General features: G+C 40.6%; 4 protein-coding genes across 4 annotated transcripts; all 4 read right to left on the reverse strand.

The window, feature by feature from the left end:
* Nucleotides 1-730: 730 nt before the first annotated feature.
* On the reverse strand, nucleotides 731-8,210 carry LOC125774774 (RNA-binding protein Ro60-like). The gene is made up of 6 exons (XM_049444987.1): nucleotides 7,928-8,210; nucleotides 7,517-7,783; nucleotides 7,062-7,440; nucleotides 5,973-6,978; nucleotides 5,521-5,884; nucleotides 731-5,440 (listed from the first exon to the last, which is right to left on the reverse strand). The coding sequence occupies exons 3-6, from the start codon at nucleotides 7,431-7,433 to the stop codon at nucleotides 5,296-5,298; spliced, it is 1,887 nt and encodes a 628-aa protein (XP_049300944.1). The 5' UTR covers nucleotides 7,434-7,440; nucleotides 7,517-7,783; nucleotides 7,928-8,210; the 3' UTR covers nucleotides 731-5,295.
* A 188-nt stretch (nucleotides 8,211-8,398) lies between these two features.
* On the reverse strand, nucleotides 8,399-11,601 carry LOC125774760 (nucleolar complex protein 4 homolog A). The gene is made up of 5 exons (XM_049444965.1): nucleotides 11,340-11,601; nucleotides 10,990-11,119; nucleotides 9,768-10,915; nucleotides 9,579-9,698; nucleotides 8,399-9,496 (listed from the first exon to the last, which is right to left on the reverse strand). Exons 1-4 carry the CDS (start codon nucleotides 11,478-11,480, stop codon nucleotides 9,579-9,581), a joined length of 1,539 nt encoding a protein of 512 aa, XP_049300922.1. The 5' UTR covers nucleotides 11,481-11,601; the 3' UTR covers nucleotides 8,399-9,496.
* Nucleotides 11,602-11,954: 353 nt separating this feature from the next.
* On the reverse strand, nucleotides 11,955-12,676 carry LOC125774770 (uncharacterized protein C1orf131 homolog). The gene has a single exon (XM_049444982.1). It carries the CDS (start codon nucleotides 12,575-12,577, stop codon nucleotides 11,975-11,977), a length of 603 nt encoding a protein of 200 aa, XP_049300939.1. The 5' UTR covers nucleotides 12,578-12,676; the 3' UTR covers nucleotides 11,955-11,974.
* Nucleotides 12,677-12,777: 101 nt separating this feature from the next.
* On the reverse strand, nucleotides 12,778-17,885 carry LOC125774757 (uncharacterized). The gene is made up of 9 exons (XM_049444959.1): nucleotides 16,909-17,885; nucleotides 16,592-16,758; nucleotides 16,150-16,303; nucleotides 15,806-16,071; nucleotides 15,394-15,742; nucleotides 15,114-15,317; nucleotides 14,928-15,047; nucleotides 14,666-14,845; nucleotides 12,778-14,581 (listed from the first exon to the last, which is right to left on the reverse strand). The coding sequence occupies exons 1-9, from the start codon at nucleotides 17,003-17,005 to the stop codon at nucleotides 14,250-14,252; spliced, it is 1,869 nt and encodes a 622-aa protein (XP_049300916.1). The 5' UTR covers nucleotides 17,006-17,885; the 3' UTR covers nucleotides 12,778-14,249.
* Between the last annotated feature and the right edge of the window lie 2,438 nt (nucleotides 17,886-20,323).

Consider the following 20,323-nt stretch of genomic DNA (forward strand, 5'->3'; position numbering starts at 1 on the left):
TCCTTTGCACGACAAGCTCTCTGTCGGCGCTCCGAAATGCTCTGTCGTGTGCGATTGCTCCTCACATCTCACGGTTCGCACACTTGCTCACACCGATGAGCAGGGTGAGCAATGCGCAGAATCCATTCGCAAACGGCGTGAGACAGAGGCGTGAGTTTTTGGGGGGCTCTTGTTGCCGTGTATGATGCACTACACACCACTCCAACAGCGTCCAACATGGTGTTTCTATTCCGGCATTCCATCCCCGCACGCAATTCATTCAGTAATCCGAACTGTGTTTGCCTTTGTGCATGTTTTGTCGAAAGGGAACGCGTAGAAATATTATTGTGACCGCTTCGCACCGTTCACTCACACACTCTAGACGTGCGTTCGAAAGACTCGCTGATCGCGTCTCTCCTGTTCAGCTTCCTTTGATCGGACCTCTGTCCCTTCAGCTGTCAAGTGTATTTGCTCCAGCAGACTGCAAGGAATCGCAACAAACACTTCAAAACGATTCTTCTTCTTCTGTTTACACATCGTTTGAAGTGTTTAAATCGCTCTAATTATCAAACTGCATTTCGTACACCATTCTGCAGTTTTCCTCAATGCTGTAATGGTGCAGTAATATTCGACTAGTAAAGCAGTTTAATGTGAAATTGGCAGCTCCTTAACAATGTTGCAAAAGAAAAAAAAGCCACCAACTAAAATCAGTTAATTTCTTTCATTAAAATTTTAAATATTTACACACCAGTTTGGTTCTGTTTTCCGAGGGGTTTGAATTTGTATAAAGCCCAATGTGTATGTATTTTTCTATTATTGTTCTCCTTTCGTTTATCGCAAACTGTGTTTTTTTTTCTTCTTCGTACAAAAATAACTTTTTTTTATCCGGTTTAGTGGTTTGTATGATTTCTGTTTTATCTTAACGATTCCAGCAGATATTTTGTGTCCGTGGTATGCTTCTTTGCCCAAAAATATTTTCTCTATCTCGAGCGGTTTATGGCCTTCTGATACATTGTCTATTTACTTTGTTCGTTTTTCGTATTATTTTATTCGTTTTCCTAGACTGGCTAGCCAATAGTTTTACGCGGCAAAAGCTACCAAAGACCGTCGTCCACTGTTGTGTATAACGCTATCAATATTTCGAAGGGTTCGTAATACAAATAAGAATCGTACACACACCACACACACTCACACAGCGTCCCTGTATGGCATGTAGGAAGGATTAAATCTTGCACGTTCTTAAAGAGAAAACATTAAACTAGCTTGGAACTTAAACTTAACTTTAATTCGATACATACAGTTGGGGAACAAAACGGGGTGTACTAAACAGCGAACTTTTAGTGCATGGTTTAGTCTAATAACACAACACGATGGTGTTGGGGGGTGAGGGGAGGAATTGAAGTTTCTCATAGAATTTGTTTCGTCCCTCACATTTTCCATCAATATCATCAGTTCAGTGTGTGTTCCAGGTTTTTTAGCGTTGCTTTTGTATTCATAAGATATAGAGATGTATCGCCAAATTATCGCCATGATTTCGATTTATTGCGCTGTCTCGAAGTCTCTTACTGTTGTGCCTTGTGTTTCGCATCGGCAAAACCAGCATATTTTCGCTATGGTATATGAATAATTTTGACCAAATTTCAGTCTTTTTCAATGCTATTTTTCTGAGCACATGTCAACACCCACATCTATTGTGAACATATGCAGTGTTTCGTTACTTTGATGCGCCTTTTTTAATTACTAAACCACATATCATATTACAAATAAACGAAAAAAAAAACCAACAGAAACTGATGCACACTGAACAACACAATTTAAAAACAAAAGTAATAATGCCTCTTTGTTTGTCTCTCTGTTCCCACAATATTACGATAAATGTTTTAAGCGTTTTTTTTTGTTGTTGTCTGGTTTTACCACATGAATAAAATCACGTTATGTTTGAATACTTTTTCGTGTACAATGTTGTGTGGTCTAAATGTTTGCACGGATCGGCGGCAGTCGAATGGTTTGATCATGTTTTCTGTTGATTGATCATTGTTTGATCCGTTTATAATCAGACCTGTTGCACACACAGTGTACGGTGCCGTCTTTTGGGACATGCAAATAATAAAGCAACGTTAGTAGGGGGTACTAATTCCGTTTCTTCTCTGGTAATGCAAAACCTTCAAAGGTTCTTCCGATAGGGTTATATTAGTTCCGTTTAGAATTTGTTTGATACTATTACAAAAATATCACCATTCCTTATCATCTGAATTGGATTTCACGCAACTAATTATTGTTCTATTTGTTTACGAATCCAAGTGGAACTTAACTTTGCCTTTTCTTTTTGTCCTCCTTTCAGCACTGTTTCATTAACTATCAACTTCGTTCGGTTTTCGTTATTCGTTTGCTGCCATTTTGCGTTTTGCTTTGCTCTATATTTCATTTGGCTATCGAGATTTTGTGTTGAGAAACAATATTTCATGCGGCTTTGTATCACATTAACGTTTAGAGAAATATGCTCGAAACATCTTTTTCCTGCCAAGGGTGGGCGAGCGGTCCAGGGTAACAGTATGTTGAAATGTTTACCTTACATTCGAATCGGTTTCGGTTAAGCACTAATTTATTTACTGCATCTCTTTGCTAGGAGATTACCCGTCTTTTTTTGTGTGTGTTTGTTTTGTAATTTTCGTACGCATTAATTTTGTGCATCCGGTACAGAGGAGTAGTGACGTGAAACGAGGACTCTGCACAAAACGAAAATCTACCCTTTGGCTTGACTTTAAAAGCTTAAAACAGTCTTCTTGGTGTCTGTAAAACAGAACGTTACCGAACTATAACGAATCGCCGGTGTTGTGTTGTCATGTATTGCCTAATTCTATGTTTTTCCTCGTACATGGGTTTCCATTCAACAATTTTATTGATACTTTTGTGTTATGGTTCCCTTTTTCTATAAATACTAATAACGAATACTGCTGCCACACACATCTGTCCGCTCGACCCACCTGACCCTTGACTGTATCTGGCAGAGGTTTGGGTTTACTCTTGTTTTCTTTTATCACTATCGCTATTAAGTCTGGATTATAAATTACTCTGGATTAATAAACAAATTTGGAGAGTTGCGGGGCTTGCTCTTTCAGGCGTTCCTGTGTTTAACGTGTGAAACATAACAATAAGGTTCCGTTTTCTCTTTGCTGCTACTACGTACAATTTGATTGTTTTCGTTCAACAAAATTATTATCAACCGTGTGCGGGAACGCATCTGGCAGTTGTGAAATGTTATTGGCGTGTTTCTCTCCTTCCAAATAAGATGCACTTTGAATTTTTCTTATACCACATGTTCAGCTTTAATTTGTGTAGTTTTTTTTTGTTTCAATTAAAAAAAAACACATGACTTTTAGTTACTTCTCGTATGGTGTATAAGTAGTGTTTAATCTCATTTCTTTTAGGCAGCGTCCAACGATCTTCCGCATTTGCGATAACAAGTGAATTAGGTAAGGATTTTGCTTTGAACAAACACCAATCAATTATTGTAATCATCGCGGACGGGAAGTGTTTTGAGACAGTGTTTTAAACATATGTTCTAAGAAGCACTTTTATCGTCTACTGTTGCCCAAATTAGTGAATTTCTTTTTACCACAGGTCGTTCATTTATCAAATTTGAGATAGTCAGTTACAAAGTTCTACATTCATCATCATACTATTACTGGCATATAGAAATGCTTTGTTTTAACACAGGTTTGTAGTAACTTCCAATGAAACACATATGCTTTGCATAAGAATATTATATAATAAATGGACAGTAGATGAAAAATGTGTTAACAGAATCTAGTTTACCATAAAAAGGTGGATATGTTAAATATTCCAAACAAATAACAATGACAACAAAAAAACGACAACAAAATAAGATGGATCGTCTAGATCCTCACGCAAAATGTAACCAGGGTTTGATCATTTTTGTTAATCACAGCGTACTATTAATTATTGTATAGTTTGATTGAAATGGTTTTAAAATTTTTAGTTTCTTTTTTTCCTATGAATGCTTATTTACTTGTATTGGGAAATTGCATCTAATAGTGTGTTGTTTTCTCCCCACAGCATCATTGAAAACTGTTTTATCAGAGGATTACATTATATCGCTTACAACTATTGTTCCCATTAAATAGAGGAACTTACAGATAATTCGACAATTACAGAACTACATCGAAACGCAAAATAGTGTAGCATATGTGCATTAAGCATCTGGGTGATGTGCACGTATGAGGATTATTAAAAAGTGATGCTTAGAGATGTTATATTTTATCAACTAACAGCAAACTCTTTACGCTTCCACTGTAAAGATCCAATTCCACGTAGAATCGATCAATTATTACTATACTATTCTATTCTATAAGCACTATTACACACAACACGATACATGTTTAATGATAGATAGTGTATGTAGGAATAGAGAACGCTTTGAAGAAAATGTCCTTTGTTTAATGTCAGATTAAACGAATTTGTAACAGTTGCATAAAGAAATTCGTGGGTACGACACAGCTGCGGAACTTTAATTTAGTGTGGTTGGGATCATCATCAATAGGAAGCTATCAACACCAAATTGCAAAACATGCAGATATGTTTTAAACGTTCGGTTTCGGTACTACAGTAGAAGAAAAGTCTTCAAAACGATACCACAAACATCAGAGTAAGTTCCAGATAAACTGTGCAAAATCAAAATGAGATAAAGAAAAAAACTTATTCGTATGTAAATTTTGAAAAAATGTACCCTTTGTGCTATTCTACTATGTATAATAAGTTACGCAATTTCAGTGGGTTCAAAAGAGCTTTGCTGCTAATGTATGAAAAATATACAGTTAAACAATTTGAAACCGCATTAAGTATTATCTGCAGTTCAATGTAATATAATGCAATAAAAATGCACTATGATGCAAGTCAAAACGATAGCATAAAGAGAACGTAATCAATACAAAATTACCATTGGTATTGAGATTAAGGTGTAGAGTGAACTGATTCGTGCCCGGTAAATACTTTGTTTTGTGTCAGTAGAGAGAAATTATAGTAGCATTAAAGATGATACTAAACTCATCAGAATACACCGAATTAAATATATATGTACGTTATTCTTCTAACGTAAAAGAAACTTATATTCTAAAAAAACGACCTGCCGACAATGCTTGAATTTCACCAACGTCATAAATCCGTAATGGCTTATCATAGTGACGTGGTAGAATGGAGCGAAAGAAACTTTATACTGTGACATAAATGTAATGGGAGTACTAACAACAAAACGTACCTTCCGATGTCGTCAGCAAACCGGACAAATAAGATTGCTTCTTAGAAAAAGAAATTTTTGGCGAACGCCTCGATGATCTTTGCATTGTGGGCGCTGTAACCGACCATTTCCAACAATCCACCGGCATCCTTGTTCGATTGAAAATCTAGCGATGGTGTATGGCGACTGAGCGACATCGCAACATACCTACATAGCGGACAAATTAGAGAACGAACATCAACGTTAAACTCAGTTTTTATAATACACTTGACAATGTGATTACGCACCGGCTCAGGTTTAGCTTCATCTTTTTGCGATACTCCTGCAGCTCAGCGGTCGGTGGAGATCGGTTAGGATTTACGCGAATCAACGAATCCGTGACGGTGATGAACACATCCACCTTAACTTTGTGCGTTTCGGCATGCTTGATTGGTGCAGCGAGCGATACTTTTGTGGTTGGCAACATCAATTCGACACACTGCTTCATTGCTTGCTCCAGCGTCATGGTCGGTTCGAAATTAATAGGGGCGAGCGTTTCCACGTCGTCTGTAAACGCCAAAACGGTCACGTTTTTCTCCCGCTTGAAGATGGAAAAGGCTAACAATACGCTAGCCTGGAAGCAGGTGATGACCTCGTTGTGAAAAATTTTCTCTACAACAAAAAAAAGAAAGGACAAAAGAATGTTAGTGATTGTGGTTATTGCTGTTGAACATTTGTGTACAATGCCAAATCCACTCACTTCGATCGTAAACACAACGTAGATCGAGTGCGATCAAATAACGAACACCTGTCTTCGGATGATGGTTTAGCGAGTGTTCGAGGGCCGAATTTAGACACTCCTGGACTTCCTTCACTGGTGGGCACATTTCCGTCAGGTACAGAGCGTGCATTGCCTCCTTAACACGGGTCGCATAACGTTTTCCATGCTGATAAAGCTGCGCAATCATCTGAACCTCGATCGGGTGTACATGCTCTGCTTCAAGCAGATCGAAGCGCTTCTTTAGCATTTCCGCGTACAGCTTAGCGTTTGCGTCACCCTCCTTTAACAGCCGAAAGTCCTGCAAGGGCAATGCCGCTTGCAGCAACTCTCGATAGCTAAGGAATGGATAAAACGCCTCCCATATTTTCGGGGAACGTCGCAGGTGTCGAGGAAGCAAATCAAATCTTCCTCTTCCACCGTGCACCTTCACCAGCTCCAAGGCTTTCGCTGGTGTCATGACGGATTTGAATTCTAACAGCGTCTGGTAGCGTTTGTATGACTTGGTGGGATTAGTAACGACAGCCTTCTCCTGGTTGGCGGATGGTGGGGCAGCCTTTCTTTTCGATTTCTTTTCCGGGGCTTTTTTCAACTGCAGCTGACTGGTACGCTTCATGGCCGCATCGATAAGCGATTGCTTTTCGGTACACTTCAGCTTCGGATGCACCTTCGCTATCACGTCCTTGTGCGTCCATCCGGCGGTACTAGTGCTTCGCACGAGCATTTCAGCCAGTTCTATCGGCGTAAACTTTTCGTACCAACGCGTAATAGCTGTGCGCAAACCATGGCCAAACCCAGCGTGACCGGATTGTGTTGCAAGCATAATGTAGTAAGAGACGAACGTTAGCATATCGTGCGATGTGCGAATCAACTCCGGAAGCATATCGTACACTACGTGTCGATCCTCTGGTGTGGACAATTTTCGCGCACAAAATGCAATTGCAAACAGACACTCATCCGTCCGACGGAGCGTTTTGCTCTTGAATGTCTGGATAGAAAAAGAATGGAAAAAACACAAACAACGTAATAATAACTGTGTCTTACGAAAATCGTCTAGCGCACGTTGCTTACCGATTTAATCAGAGCAACCACTGGATGCAATGGTTTAGTGGTGACCGGTTCTACAACCTTTGATGTTGCTGTACTGTTATTATCCATACCATCTTTCGATGTTTCCGATGTATGGTTTATCGGTTTTTCTACATTCTCTCCTTCCGCCTTCACCTTCGGATTGTCGTTTGTTGTGTTTTTGTTCTTCGTTTGCGTCGTCACACTGGGGATGGGTGGTTCCGGTTCCTTTGCATCTGGTTCCGTAGGATTCACCAATGGCTCGAGAATCTTCTTACCCAACTCCACATCAAGTGGCTGTGGTGATGCAAAAACAAACGGCACGTCACTTCCAATGAACAGATAACGTTGAACCTTTTTCAGCTCCAAATCCATGGTCGATCTATAAACAAGCAATATAACGGGACACGTTTGAGTGCTGGTTGAGTGAATACTGTTTGTTCAATGTTTTAACGAACCGTAAAATTTGTCACCGGGCGAATCTCTCGGGCAGAGATGGTATCAAAACAAACTAAAGGAATGATGACAGACCATTCGCAGCGGGGTATGCGGTTCGTTTATCTAATTTTATCGTTGCTGTGAAGGGATGAAATCACCACAAAAATATGTTTTCCTCAATGGCGTTGTGTGTGCGTTTGTTCTATATATTAACCCTTTTCGGTTCGTTCTATTCCGCTAAACGTCAAACGTCAAACTGGATTGGATTCAAGGTGGTGTGGGATTTGCTATAGCGGGGGAATAAATGAAAAGAAAGCGAAGTAAACTCCTTAGCAACGATTAATATTTCATTCAATTCCCGAAACCCGATACAGTGGTCATTGATTACAAATTATGCCACTTTTTTCACACATAAAGTTGAGAATACTTACTGAAAGCAGTGTATATTCTTCCGGACCACGTTCTTCACGCTACAGCTACAGCTTGTTCTGAGAAATGCTTCCTTTCTTCGTCTTTTGACAGACGTTAGCACAACTTCAGACGAAATGTTAACCTGTGTTTCCTTGCTCTTTCTTTTTCTTTCCTTTCGACCCATTGGTGGTGAGACGCACACACATAGCTGGCTAAAGTTTCCTTTATTCCATACACATGCACGCTCGCATTTACACACACATGTATCCGCAGCTTGTGCGAAGGAGTTCTTTTGTTATCCTTTCTTGTAGCGATAGAATAGATTTCTTTCAATGGAATCTATTCGACAATTATGTGCCTTTTAGCATAAAATGCTTGATTATGTTGCAGTTTGTTTGCCGCTCTTTCATACCCATTGCAATTCGTCGTTAACCCATCAGGTCCGTGTAACATTGTTTTCGGAAATGCACAAATGTTCCCCAATTCACTGATTATCATATCGAATGTATTTATACTTTATTGTTTCAATGTCCTTTCTTGATCCTTTTTTGCAAGCCTGCAAATATTATCTCATCTAGAGCGAACTGGAGAATACACCTATTTGCATTCCTGATAGAGACTTGCGTAGAATTTGCATTCAAACTATACTGGATGTTGAATTATTTTGTCACATATCCAAACTTTTACATCCTGGTTTCTATCACGCAAAACTTATCCTTCATTTTACCTTTGCACCGCTTTCCAATTACAATCACTCAAAGAAAGATGTAAGTTCCATCCGTTTCCTTCTGCCCTTATCGATCGATCCTTCTTTCAATACCTTCCCTCTTCAGCCTTATCTACCAACTGCTTGTGAACATAGGTGCTAAGTAAGTTATAAGGAAAAATTAGTAGCCTATTCGGTGATCTGCGTTAGACGCGATCGTATTGAAAATATAACAAATCATTGCCTTAAATTAACATATAAAATGCTTTATGTAATCAGGTTGTGTTATAAAAGAAACCACTTTTGTAGAGTTGACGCTGTTTACGTGATTATTAGGAACGTTTTCTATGTTTGTGTTCTCTGTATGGTTAGCTTAGCATCTTTTGTAGACAAAAAGCATAAATTCCCTTATGAGAAACGGCCTAGCGTCGAGTTTAGAAAATAACCCTAACATTGACAAACGATACCATGAAGGATGCATTCATCTGCATCATTTGAATATTCTACTGTTGGTTCATTTTTCGCGAAAGTTGTTATATCTGTTCTTCACGAATGCTGGCGCTATTTGCATTATCGTAAGCTAACCTATTCGCAGATACCGTGTTGTTAAAAATCAAATAAATAGGTTACCATCTCTCTTGAGTTCATCGAATGTAATGGGTTGCACGGGAATAATAGTTACACCCCATCACGCGGATAGTATTATTGCCAGCTGTGCCTTAGGCTGCAAACTTCCTTTACGATCAACTAGCTACATGACTAAACCGGACTAAACCGGTTACATCAACGTGCAACGGCTATAAGCTCGTCCTTTCTTCCTGGGTAATGCAAAAGTTTCTATGCACTAGTCCAGAGCAACAGTGTGTAGTGGAGAAATGAAGGCCTTGACGCGGATAGTAAAGTGCATCAGTTAGACAGACACGTTGCAGCGGTACAAAATGGTTCCGATTTCAAACGATACGTACTTAGAATAGCTTCCAGTACTGAGATGCCATCTGTCCTCCGCAATATCCAAACATACCAGTGGGACGATCGATGTTCACGAAAAACTCTTTCGTTTTTGACACTATTTCTTTGTGAAATATCTAAAACAAGAAGAGACAAAGTTAATGCATCCAGCAGATCTGGTCCACCGTCGCTCCCCATATACTTACATCGTTTTCATTGATCTCCAATACCTCCGAAAGGTCCCATTCGACGCTTGGAAGTGGATTCGAGATGAACCGTGCCGCTGATGCGACCGATGGCAGTACATGGTTTTGCAGGGCCGCAAGTTCCCACAGCGAGCTTTCTAGCGCCTTAGATTTCATCGGATCCCGTTCCTCCATAACATACGGATCGCTGGATGCTTCACCACCGGTTGGATGAAAGATGAGTCGCTTTAGGGCCGGATGGCGCAGAATTAAATTACCGACGAAGCGTAATATGATCACAATGTCCTGCGGTGGAGCAATCAGCGCGAGACGTGCTAATCGTTTCACGAATGCAGCCACCAATCCTTCCGGCAGATGACTAGAGCTAAGAAATATGTCGGCCAGATAGAACAAACGGGCTTTAAATTTGGTGTGAAAAATCTCAGGCTCAAACATGGAATACAGTTTTTCGTAGATATTCGGGTAGGTGAGATTGTGCTGCTGGATTAACACAAACACGCCTTGCAGAGCGAGTACACTGACTGTGCCACCAACATCGAGTGAGTCCATCAAAAAGTCGGTCAACAGTACCGGTTTATCAAGGTGGACGAACACCTTTTCGAGCAGCAGTATCAGCAGTTGCTCGTGAACCATTTCACTATGCTCCCAGTTCATTACGAAGCCCCACGTGCGATTGATTTGCTTCCTAACATAGGCGTAATCGAAGCTGTCGCCTAATTTCACACAAAGCTCGCTGTCCCTTTCCTTCATCTTATCCTTCCCGAACATGATCGCATCGAGCAGCAGCAGAAAGTTTTGCTTGAAAGCATCTGTGGGCGTGCAGTTTCGAGGCACCAACGATGGTACCGTTTTCCAGCAGTAGAAAATCACATCTAAATACGATGAGTATTCCAGGAAACGGCTAAACAGATGCTTATTGAGGCACTCCGAGGAAAGCATTGCAGTAAGAATTTGTTTCAATCCTGCCACCGGGAATCGATCGGCTTCCGGTTGTTGGAGACATTGGGCAGCAAGTAGCTTCATCGCTGTCGCAAGCGCTTGGCACGCTTCACTCTCCTTCTCATGATGCATACCATCAATAACTAGGCCGCACGTTTCTTGATACTGCGCCAGCAGCCATTGTCTGTGGTTTGCTTGTGGATCTTTTGCTAAGTAGAGAGAGAGCAAAGGACGATGACATCATTTCTATCACTTATTATCATGAGGATTCTGTAACCCTTACCTGAAGGCACGTACGTAGGCTGTGCATCTATATCTTCCGGACGAATATCTGCTCTTTGGAACAGTTGCGTAAATAAGTATTCCAGCGTCAGCAGGCATGGCGTTATGGGTGCCTTGCGCGCAAGACATTCCTGCAAAAAGGTCAAAAAGGAGCGATGTACGTAACCATATGATAATTGAACATCACGTTCCGGATCAGCATATCCAGCTGTCCCGTTCCCTTCCTAGATCGATGCAGTTCGATTCACGCACACACACACAGAGAGAAACATACTCTTCGTCTGAAATGCACAGAAACCGGGATCCGGACTAGCTCCTCGCACCGATCCAGACCGATGGATTTTTGCTCACCTTATAGTACTCTAAAATCTCCCCCAAAGTTGTGGTTGCACGCGTACATGCCAGGAATTCGGTTGCTTTCTTTTTTAGCTGCTTAGAGACCGCCTTGCCGGATGATATTTGCGATAATTTAGGAACGAACGGCAACGACATCTTCCTTTATCCTAGACTGGCACGCACTTTTTGTTATAATGAAGAAAAAACACGCATGAAGCACTTTTGCTTAGAAAAAAATCAAGGTTAATAAACGAAATCAGCTGGGGTATGAACAGAATTTTGACATTTCTCCCTTGACATTAGAAACTTCAAGGGCGAAAATAAATTATGCATTTATTTGAATATACTCACTTGCAAGTATTTAAATTATCTTTAATTAATGCAAAAAGAACATTTCCTGATTTGGAAAGTTGCTCAATCAGCGAAAAAACTACTTGTTATAATAATTAGTTTTCTATAATTATCTTAACAGACAAATGTCATCCAACATGAACATCGTGTTCACAATTGTAGGTCAAATACTTGTATTCGGATTCCAATTCTATGCGCGTAGCGGGAATTTCCATGCGAGTTTTCCATTTCAATAAATATTATTCATGAGTATTGTTCTAGGAAACATTAACACAACGCTTACAACGCTTAATTACAATTTATTTTTTACCGATTCGTGGTTTCGCAATTCCGTAATGCTTCATAATTGAGGTAGGATTGCGTTGCTTGTCGCGTTGCCGTTCTTGATATTTGTTGAACGATTGGATCGCACCGTAAGCCATTTGTCCTTGCCGTCTCTTTGCCGTAGCATCACCGTCCTTCTCCTTGGCTTTTTTCTGTTCTTCTAACATTTCACGATAGTTCCGGTACTGGTTTTTCGGCGGTTTTGCTCCAAGCTTAATGGCCAACCGTACACTAGCCTGCTGTTTACTTTCCTTGTCGAAACCGCTGAAGCCAAGATTCATGATATCGCGCCGGGCTTTCGTCATGTCGAACACGGTTGGATCCTCCTTTCGTTTGGGCTTTTTACGAGGCATGTCCGAAAATATATCATCAATATCGTCCTCATCGTCCTCCTCGGATTTGTTCTTTTCGCTGTCCTTGTTCGGTCGTGGCCGGGGTCGTGCTGATCTCTTTTTCTGCAACGCTGCCTTTTTCGGCTCGAATACTGTCACTTTGAATGATTCTTCGGCCTTTTCCTTGAACGCAATCGAAGCTTTTGTTTGAATCGGAACAAAGCTAGCCGTACTTGTACTGGCCATCCTTACAAAAGTTTCATTACTTTACAACCATGCAGTTCACGTTGAAATGTAAACAACGACACATTCCCTCAGCGAGAGCGTTCAAAACAATGTTGACACTGCAGTATTTTATAAGGTGTATAGAAGATGAGATAGATTTTCACGGTTTGTCCAGAAAGCAATCACGTTCGGATATTTATGAAATCAGCACGCTTTCGAAATCTAGATTTGTAATTGTTATTCGACTAATGTACTTTTCATTAACATATCTTGATAGACTTTCTCTGGCCTCCGTTTACCCACGTGCCGTGCCTGGTTCCATGTGACCCAGCGATGATCCTTCTTTGCAGTCCCTACATTCCCTGTGCCCGTGCCATAGTGTCGCCTGCTAGTGTCCCGTAAAAATTACATACTATATTTGCTTGTTTGTTTTATTTTTACACTTGCATCTTACTGCTCGTAGATGATAACTTCTTTCCTTACTAGCTCCAACGTCCCACAGTACTGATTCCTTTTCCGTTCGATTGCTCGCAGTGTCTACCACTATTTGACTTGAACAAACTGCCCATCCATCCACAACAGAAAGCTTGTTCGCACATATTCGAGCATTTCCGATCCAATGCAACCAAATCTATATATCTGCTATACTGCATAATTTGTACCGATTTAATCGATAGTCCCAAAAAAAGTCACCCATGAAAAGTGACTACGCTGTACCCGGAAGAAAAGCGGTGGTTCCCACTGAATGTGCTTTGGCAGTTTTGTAATCTACTTCTTCATTTCTGTTCTTGCAAACCAGTTACGTGCGAACATTTTCTAGGAATAGGTTTCTTTTTGAGGGGAGGGAATATGTTTGTTGAGACTTAAAATTTAATTGCATAAAATAAATCGTAGATGCATCAGTATCACAATATGTAATCATTTTACATTACTTGTTGATCGAATAGTATATTACATTCTCCTTTCGTAATCTTCAATTTACTACACACGCGCGTGTAGCTGCTTGTGTTGCCTCCTGTTTTTTAGCGCTTTACCTTTTATTTAATTGCATTTAATTAACACCTCCTCCAATTAACCTCGGGTGCAACGATGATAGCAGAGAAAGTAAAGCCGTACCAAATCGTAACGGTCAACTACTGTTGCACTTTGATGCTTGGAATATTAATTTGATTTATATCGCCAATATCGTTTACATGGAATTGTGTTACACGATCGACAAAAGGAATATGGCTAATGAAAACAAAAAAAAATCAACAACAGTCTTATAATTTTGATTCCTTTCCAATGCAATTGGTTGTGCAATGCGCGTAAGCACTGTATACGATCGTCCATTCCCCGTAGTATCATACCAGTTTTGCACTTCCGCCGTACAAACACTTTTTATGTTAATAAACTCTTTTTCCTCATTTCTATTTTGTGTACTAGTACTATATCAGCTTTATATGGTATTCTATTTGTGTTTTCCTCCTTGCTAAAATATTAACAATCCAATTCAATCAACGTGGATTCAATCGGCACTTGCTGGACTCGTTCGCACGGAATTGACTCGATTTTCCACACACATTGTTCAGTAGCGTATTCATCACTTTTCATCTTCAGTTTCACTGCCAAGCAAGGATCTAACACCCTGGTACTACGAAACGCTCGAACTCAACGATGTACAACTTACCTGCCCTCCCTCACTACGATTCATCTATGTCATAGAACCGTACCGTAGCGAGGATTCCCCAGCCGCACCGGATGATGGTGAAATATCGTCCACATCGTGAGCGCTGGAACGCCGAAAGTTGAAACGTGGTATTCTAACCGAATCTCGCAAACTGTCCACTAGCCGTTGGTGAAACGTTTTATACTCCATGTCGTCGTCCAGTGAGCTTGTATCACCAAAGTTGAAATCAGCGACCTCAACAATGAAACGGTCTCGGTTTTGAATGTAGTATGCCATTCCATACACCACAATAAGCACTGCTAGCAAACCGAACCCGATGGGGACAATTATTACCGACAGCTGGGACTTTTGTTGATCTAAAATGGAACAAACAGATCAATGTACAATATGTTACGGGGCGTGAAACATATACGATGTAAAGTAAAAACAAGGTTACGCACTCTCGTAAAACTGAATTCCGATCTGGGTAAAATAGTTTGAAACACGGTTTCGGACGAAAATCACGATCGAATATTGATCGTTGGTAAAGAAGAAGCGATGTATCTTGTAACGACATTCGCCCGTACGGGACGGTTCCCAATCGTTGTTACACGTTTCGTTGCTAGTCATGTTGTGCTGGCCTGTAAAGGGTAAACGAAAAAAAATTGTCGTTTGCATTACATATCTCCCTTTTTCTACAGAATGGTATAAAACAATCTTTACCATGATTTAAATTGTAGCAAAACTCGAAAGGTGGCGTACCGCTACACTGAAATACAAGATCCACTGGCTGGCCCTGCTTCACCCACTGCTGTCCGGAAACGTTAAACTTGGCTATCGGATCTGTTGAGAACACAGTGCAACGCATTACAAAGCCATTTCATTTACCAGCATCGACACAAAACTTACGCTGCACTGTAAAGGTTCGCTGAAAGTATCCGTACACCTTTTTAGGGTCGGGCGCAATCATCGAACTGTTGTCACATACATAAGGTTGATGTGCATCTTGTAGATTGTAGAACCGGTCGTATTTCTTTGAAATGACCACAAATGGTTCCTCGTTGGGAGATCCTTCCACTAACGTTTCCTTCGATACATCAGGTAGGATGATGTCTGTGCAGCAGGACGAAAGAACATTAATTATTGCCTATCAGTTACCTAATTACATCCACATCGTACAAATACTTACTGTCACGATCAGTGAGGTTCAATAGAACAGGACTGACGGATCTAAGCACGTCCGCCGATTGTACTGATCCTGGTAGAATTTCTTTATTCACAGCTCGTTTATTCCTTAGCTCACTTGGATGGGATGAAGCTGAAATATCATTAGTCGAAGGCGGCTGCGTGGAGGTGGTGGGCTTTGGGGTTGTGCTGGTTGTAGTAGCAGGAGTTGTGGATGTTGTTGTTGGAGGCGTCGGTGTGGTCGTCGTAGTGGTGGTAGTGGTTGTCGCCGGGGTCGTTGTGGTTGTTGTAGTAGTTGTAGTGGTTGTCGTGGTGGTTGTTGTAGTTGTGGTTGTCGTTGTTGGTTCTGGAAGCTGGAAATAATAACATACAAAATATTTTAATTTTAAATTCAATCTACTCGCTATTCGTTCTACCTTTTCAAAGGATGCTACGACCAGAGCTTCAATAGAGTAAGTATTATTCTCCTGGGTGAAATTGCTCAACGTCGACAACTCGTTTGACGTGCCGATATACTGGCAATTGATGAACCAAAATGTTTGCACGTATGCTGCCTTCTCCAAAGCGCGTTGATCGCTTTCGGAAAGGATAATCGATTGGTTAACCGGTACCGTACTCGACACATACGTACTGTTGACCACTGTGTCGTTCTGGATTAGCTGTAATTCGCCGTTGAGCATGCCTTAGGGAAATGGATCAAAACATTTACAGTCAGAAGGATACTTCATGAAGTTTTTTTTTTTAATGTCTATTGTCTTACTGGTCAGATTGAACGTAACCGATGCATGGGCGAGCTCGTATGGTATCGCGATGAAAGTTTTCTTCACCTTGATCGTTGCCTGATACGTGCCGGGCTTTACAGGATGTGCGTACATAACCGTCCAATTGAAGTGGGGCGTTTTCGAGGTTAGACCCTAAAATGAGAAAATGAAATAAATAAACTAAATGACCGCGAACTTTAACTAATAGCATGCCATATCAGAAGTCTTTATAAAGAGCCGGAAATAACAAATGTACGAGAATTACTATAAATCGCTTGTAATTCAAAATTACAATCGACTAGAGTACGAGAAAAAAAGTACAGACTCTGCATGCTATCACTGCTGACCATTGCTGCGTGAATTTCAACCATTTTTTACTCTTCAAAGTCGTGATAAGCTTTTCCGTGATGCCGTTTTGTCGTCTTCTTCCGGTCTACTCACTTCTAGCGTATGCTGGGGATAAGTGTTGTCTGACCAGTCGACAACGTAATCATCATTAACCAGTGCCTCATCCGTGTACAGTACAGCGCTGAACGCAATCGTCATGTTCAACCCAAGAACAACCGATCCGGAGGATTTCAAATCTATCCGGTAATTGGAGCCACATGCTATCAAAAAGTGAAAGATCGAGAAAAAAAAAACAAAAATTAGAACACGTAAAAAATAAAGTCTGATTATGATGGGCTACTGTGATGAGTAATAATGACAAAATCCCCGCTCACTATAATTTGTATGGTTGAGGCATGGTTCTCACTTACCCGTGTGCACCAACGTGGACACAATGAATATGATGGCCATGGCGGGAATTGTATCCCGGCAGGGCAACCCTCGTGCAACCCGGTATGCGGAACACATTTCGCGGGGGAAGTGCCGGAAACGAAAGCAAATAAAAGAAATCACGACACCGTTCCTTGGATTACGGTTTCACAAATCGTTCACTTTCACTCTTCCAGTTTGGCAGCTAGTGGTGCAGCTTAAAATGCAAATCAACTGACCGTAGCGCTTTCCACATAAATCTGAGACGAAACGCGACCTGCAGCACTAACCTCTACGAAAAAGTGCACTGCACACAAGTTCAATGTAAAAAGGCGATGGATGGTCACTTCTATTTAACACATCACGCACAGTTCTTCCACTTCACCTCTAGTTGCGGCTTCTTCTCGAACAGTATCGATACGCCCATATGGGCCAGCAACCAGCTTGAAAACGTATGAATATGTTAGTTCCCTGCACAACACCAAGGGATCCGGTTTTCCGCAACCTTAACTGTGGCCCTTTTTCACCACTCCTCCCGCAGAATGTTCAATATTTGCTGAATGGCAGCTGTTAAACTACCACCGGAGACGCAATTTCACAATACCGCACAGCGACACGAATTGCCAATCATTTGCTGCGGTGCTGCAGTCCGCCGAAACCGAACAACGATACAAGAAAGGATACGGTCGAAGGACCACACTAAACACAACAGATGAAACGCAAACTCATAACGGTGCTGCTACTGTTTGTTCGGTTGTGTCACAACAAATCGTATCGTGTTTTTTCTTTCCTTTGGCTTCAAGTTCCTTGCCGTTTTGCTTTCTTGTGTTGTTGAGCTACAACAACGAGCGATAATAACAATAGCGCATCGCAGAAAAGTAATGCGACGATGAATTGGTGATAAAATTAAATGACGCGAGACATAACACGGCACACAGGAAAATACACCCAATGCTCACCCACACACACACAAGCAAAATTGACATTGCTCTTTGCGCATCTAGTTGTCAAATCTCGTTGCTGTCAAAATTATCAATTTAAATTGACAGGTGCATTCGCAAGTGCGTAGTGCTTTTTAATTTCCACCAGAAAATAATCTTTGGCTTGATAAATAAGTAGTATTCCTACACTTACCTTATAATTCCGCATATTTGCACGTTACGACGACATGAAAACTTGGAATGCACTTAAGATTTTCGGAATGGTAGCTAATAGGAAGACCTAATTAATAGTTTCTGGTATGCAACGAATCGGTTTTATGTCTTTTGTATATACTTATGTATATATGCTGTTTTATTCATTAGAAAATAGATTGTTTTGTTTGCAGTTGGTTACACAATTAGTGATCGATCCAAGGGTTTTCCTTTTCTTCCTCATTACTTTCGGCTCTATTCAGAGATGATAGTCTTGCACCTCGCCGGTGCCTTGTGTAGAGCAGCAATGTAAGTTGAAGTATTTTGCCGGAAATCAATTTCCGCAAACGCTAGAGCAGTTTTCTGTTTAACGCCAACACGAACACCCATCGGTGCGCACATATTGCGGGGTTTCTTTAAATAGTTTTCTTTGCGTTTAACCTTTTCGATACTTTTAATTCAAACGTGTAGTAATGCTATTCAATCGTACAGGTGATTGGAGAAGGCAGAGATGGAGAGAGATAAAGAAAGTGGACAGTGTGTACCTTACTATTCCGCACGACATTAATAGGGTACCGCCTTTTGCATAGTTTAATTCGAACCCTTGCGTTTGTGTACCACACATTTTTCACTTTTCCATTAACGACTGACACTGTTTAGAATCTTTATCACCGGCGTTAGAAAATGCAATGCCAAATAATAGAACAAAAGGTGACTGGAAACGAGAAAATGAGACTGAATCAAATTTTCCTCTATCGGGTCAACGAACACGAGTATTACATTTCCAAAATGTGTCTCAAGATTTGCTTTCTTAATGTTTTTCCCTCTCTCTGAATGTATGGTGATCGTTCAAGATTAATAGGTTTCAGTACACAATTCTACATGCAGACCATTCCTCAACATAACGAACTAATTTTTTGTTTATAACCGATACAAAAATATACAGAGTTGCTAAACGAAAGCTTATTGTTAACCATGTGCATAATTTGCGAGTGCCCGTTTAACTGTTTCGTACACAAGACCCATTATTCCATTCCCTACAGTTCTTTGATATATGTGTTCTAAACATTTACGATACATTAACCCATCGTTTTCGAGCGACACTCTGCTCTAGATAGGACGAGTGTTGTACGACAATTTTGATTTGCAGTCACGATGGGGTAGGAAAAAAACAGGACACTCCTATAAGTTGAGGCTATTCTTTAGTACAACGACTATTAAGATATCTATCAAAACGTGCTGGGCGGGAAAATTCGAAGGAAAGCCTCCGTTCGTTAGAGGACAATGCAGATGTGCTAGATCGGCCATTTACTCTTGGGAAAATGTAAAGGTTGTACCATCCGTTAATGGCATTTACTTCTATGTTAGTTAGTGATACAACTACAAGACAATCACACGTCGATCAACGATCATCACACCTATCAGGGAAGAAAATAACCTGTTCGCTTGATGCTTTGTTGCTGTTTCTACTGCTTTGTGTACTGTTGTTTTGCCTTTTCTCTCTCTACAAGTATAATTTAACTGTATAACTACGTTGCCTTGTGTAGGATAATTACAAATACTTTTGTTTTCTTCCCAAAAACCACTTTATTGCACAATTGAAGATCGCTGTGTCAATAGTACTATTGATATGGACAGGAGAAACGCTTCTGGAACAGGAAACCAACAAGCGTTCAAGGCGCGAACATAGTTTTGCATTTCTCATACATCTGTGCAATCAAAAGACTCAATCAATGTGCATCAGTACAGTACAAGTTAACGATCTCCCAATGATCATTATTGATAAAATACAACTTGGGGATACAACGCGCGACCTAGTTTGAACAGTAAACGAAAGTCGTCGTGCACCTCGTTAAACGATGCAATCGCTGATAAGTGTTACGGCATCATCCTATGGTTTGGCACCAGTTTTCACTGAAAATTGGCAAATCTAACTAATAATTCAATTGGCTACAGAGACAAACTCAAAACGTGTTCACCTATCGCACAAAAAAAAAAAATACTTTTTTCACAATTAATTATACATAAGTCGCGAAAATCTGTTGCCATTTCGTTTGGCTACGCATTTCGGTTCCCGTATGCATGGAGCGCTGTTACCATGTTAATCAAGCTCGCAAGATCGTCTAATACCAAAGCAAAATGCAATTTCAGTGTCTTGCTCCCCTTTTGTTTCTTTTTCTGTTTTTATGCTTCTTGTACGTCCCCCTATTCACTTTGTTTATCATAGCTTTATATTTATCTACGCTTATCTATCTCATTCTTTTTAAACGCATAGACAATCTAT

The sequence above is a fragment of the Anopheles funestus genome, chromosome 2RL (genome assembly GCF_943734845.2).
Source record: "Anopheles funestus chromosome 2RL, idAnoFuneDA-416_04, whole genome shotgun sequence".
Taxonomy (NCBI): domain Eukaryota; kingdom Metazoa; phylum Arthropoda; class Insecta; order Diptera; family Culicidae; genus Anopheles; species Anopheles funestus.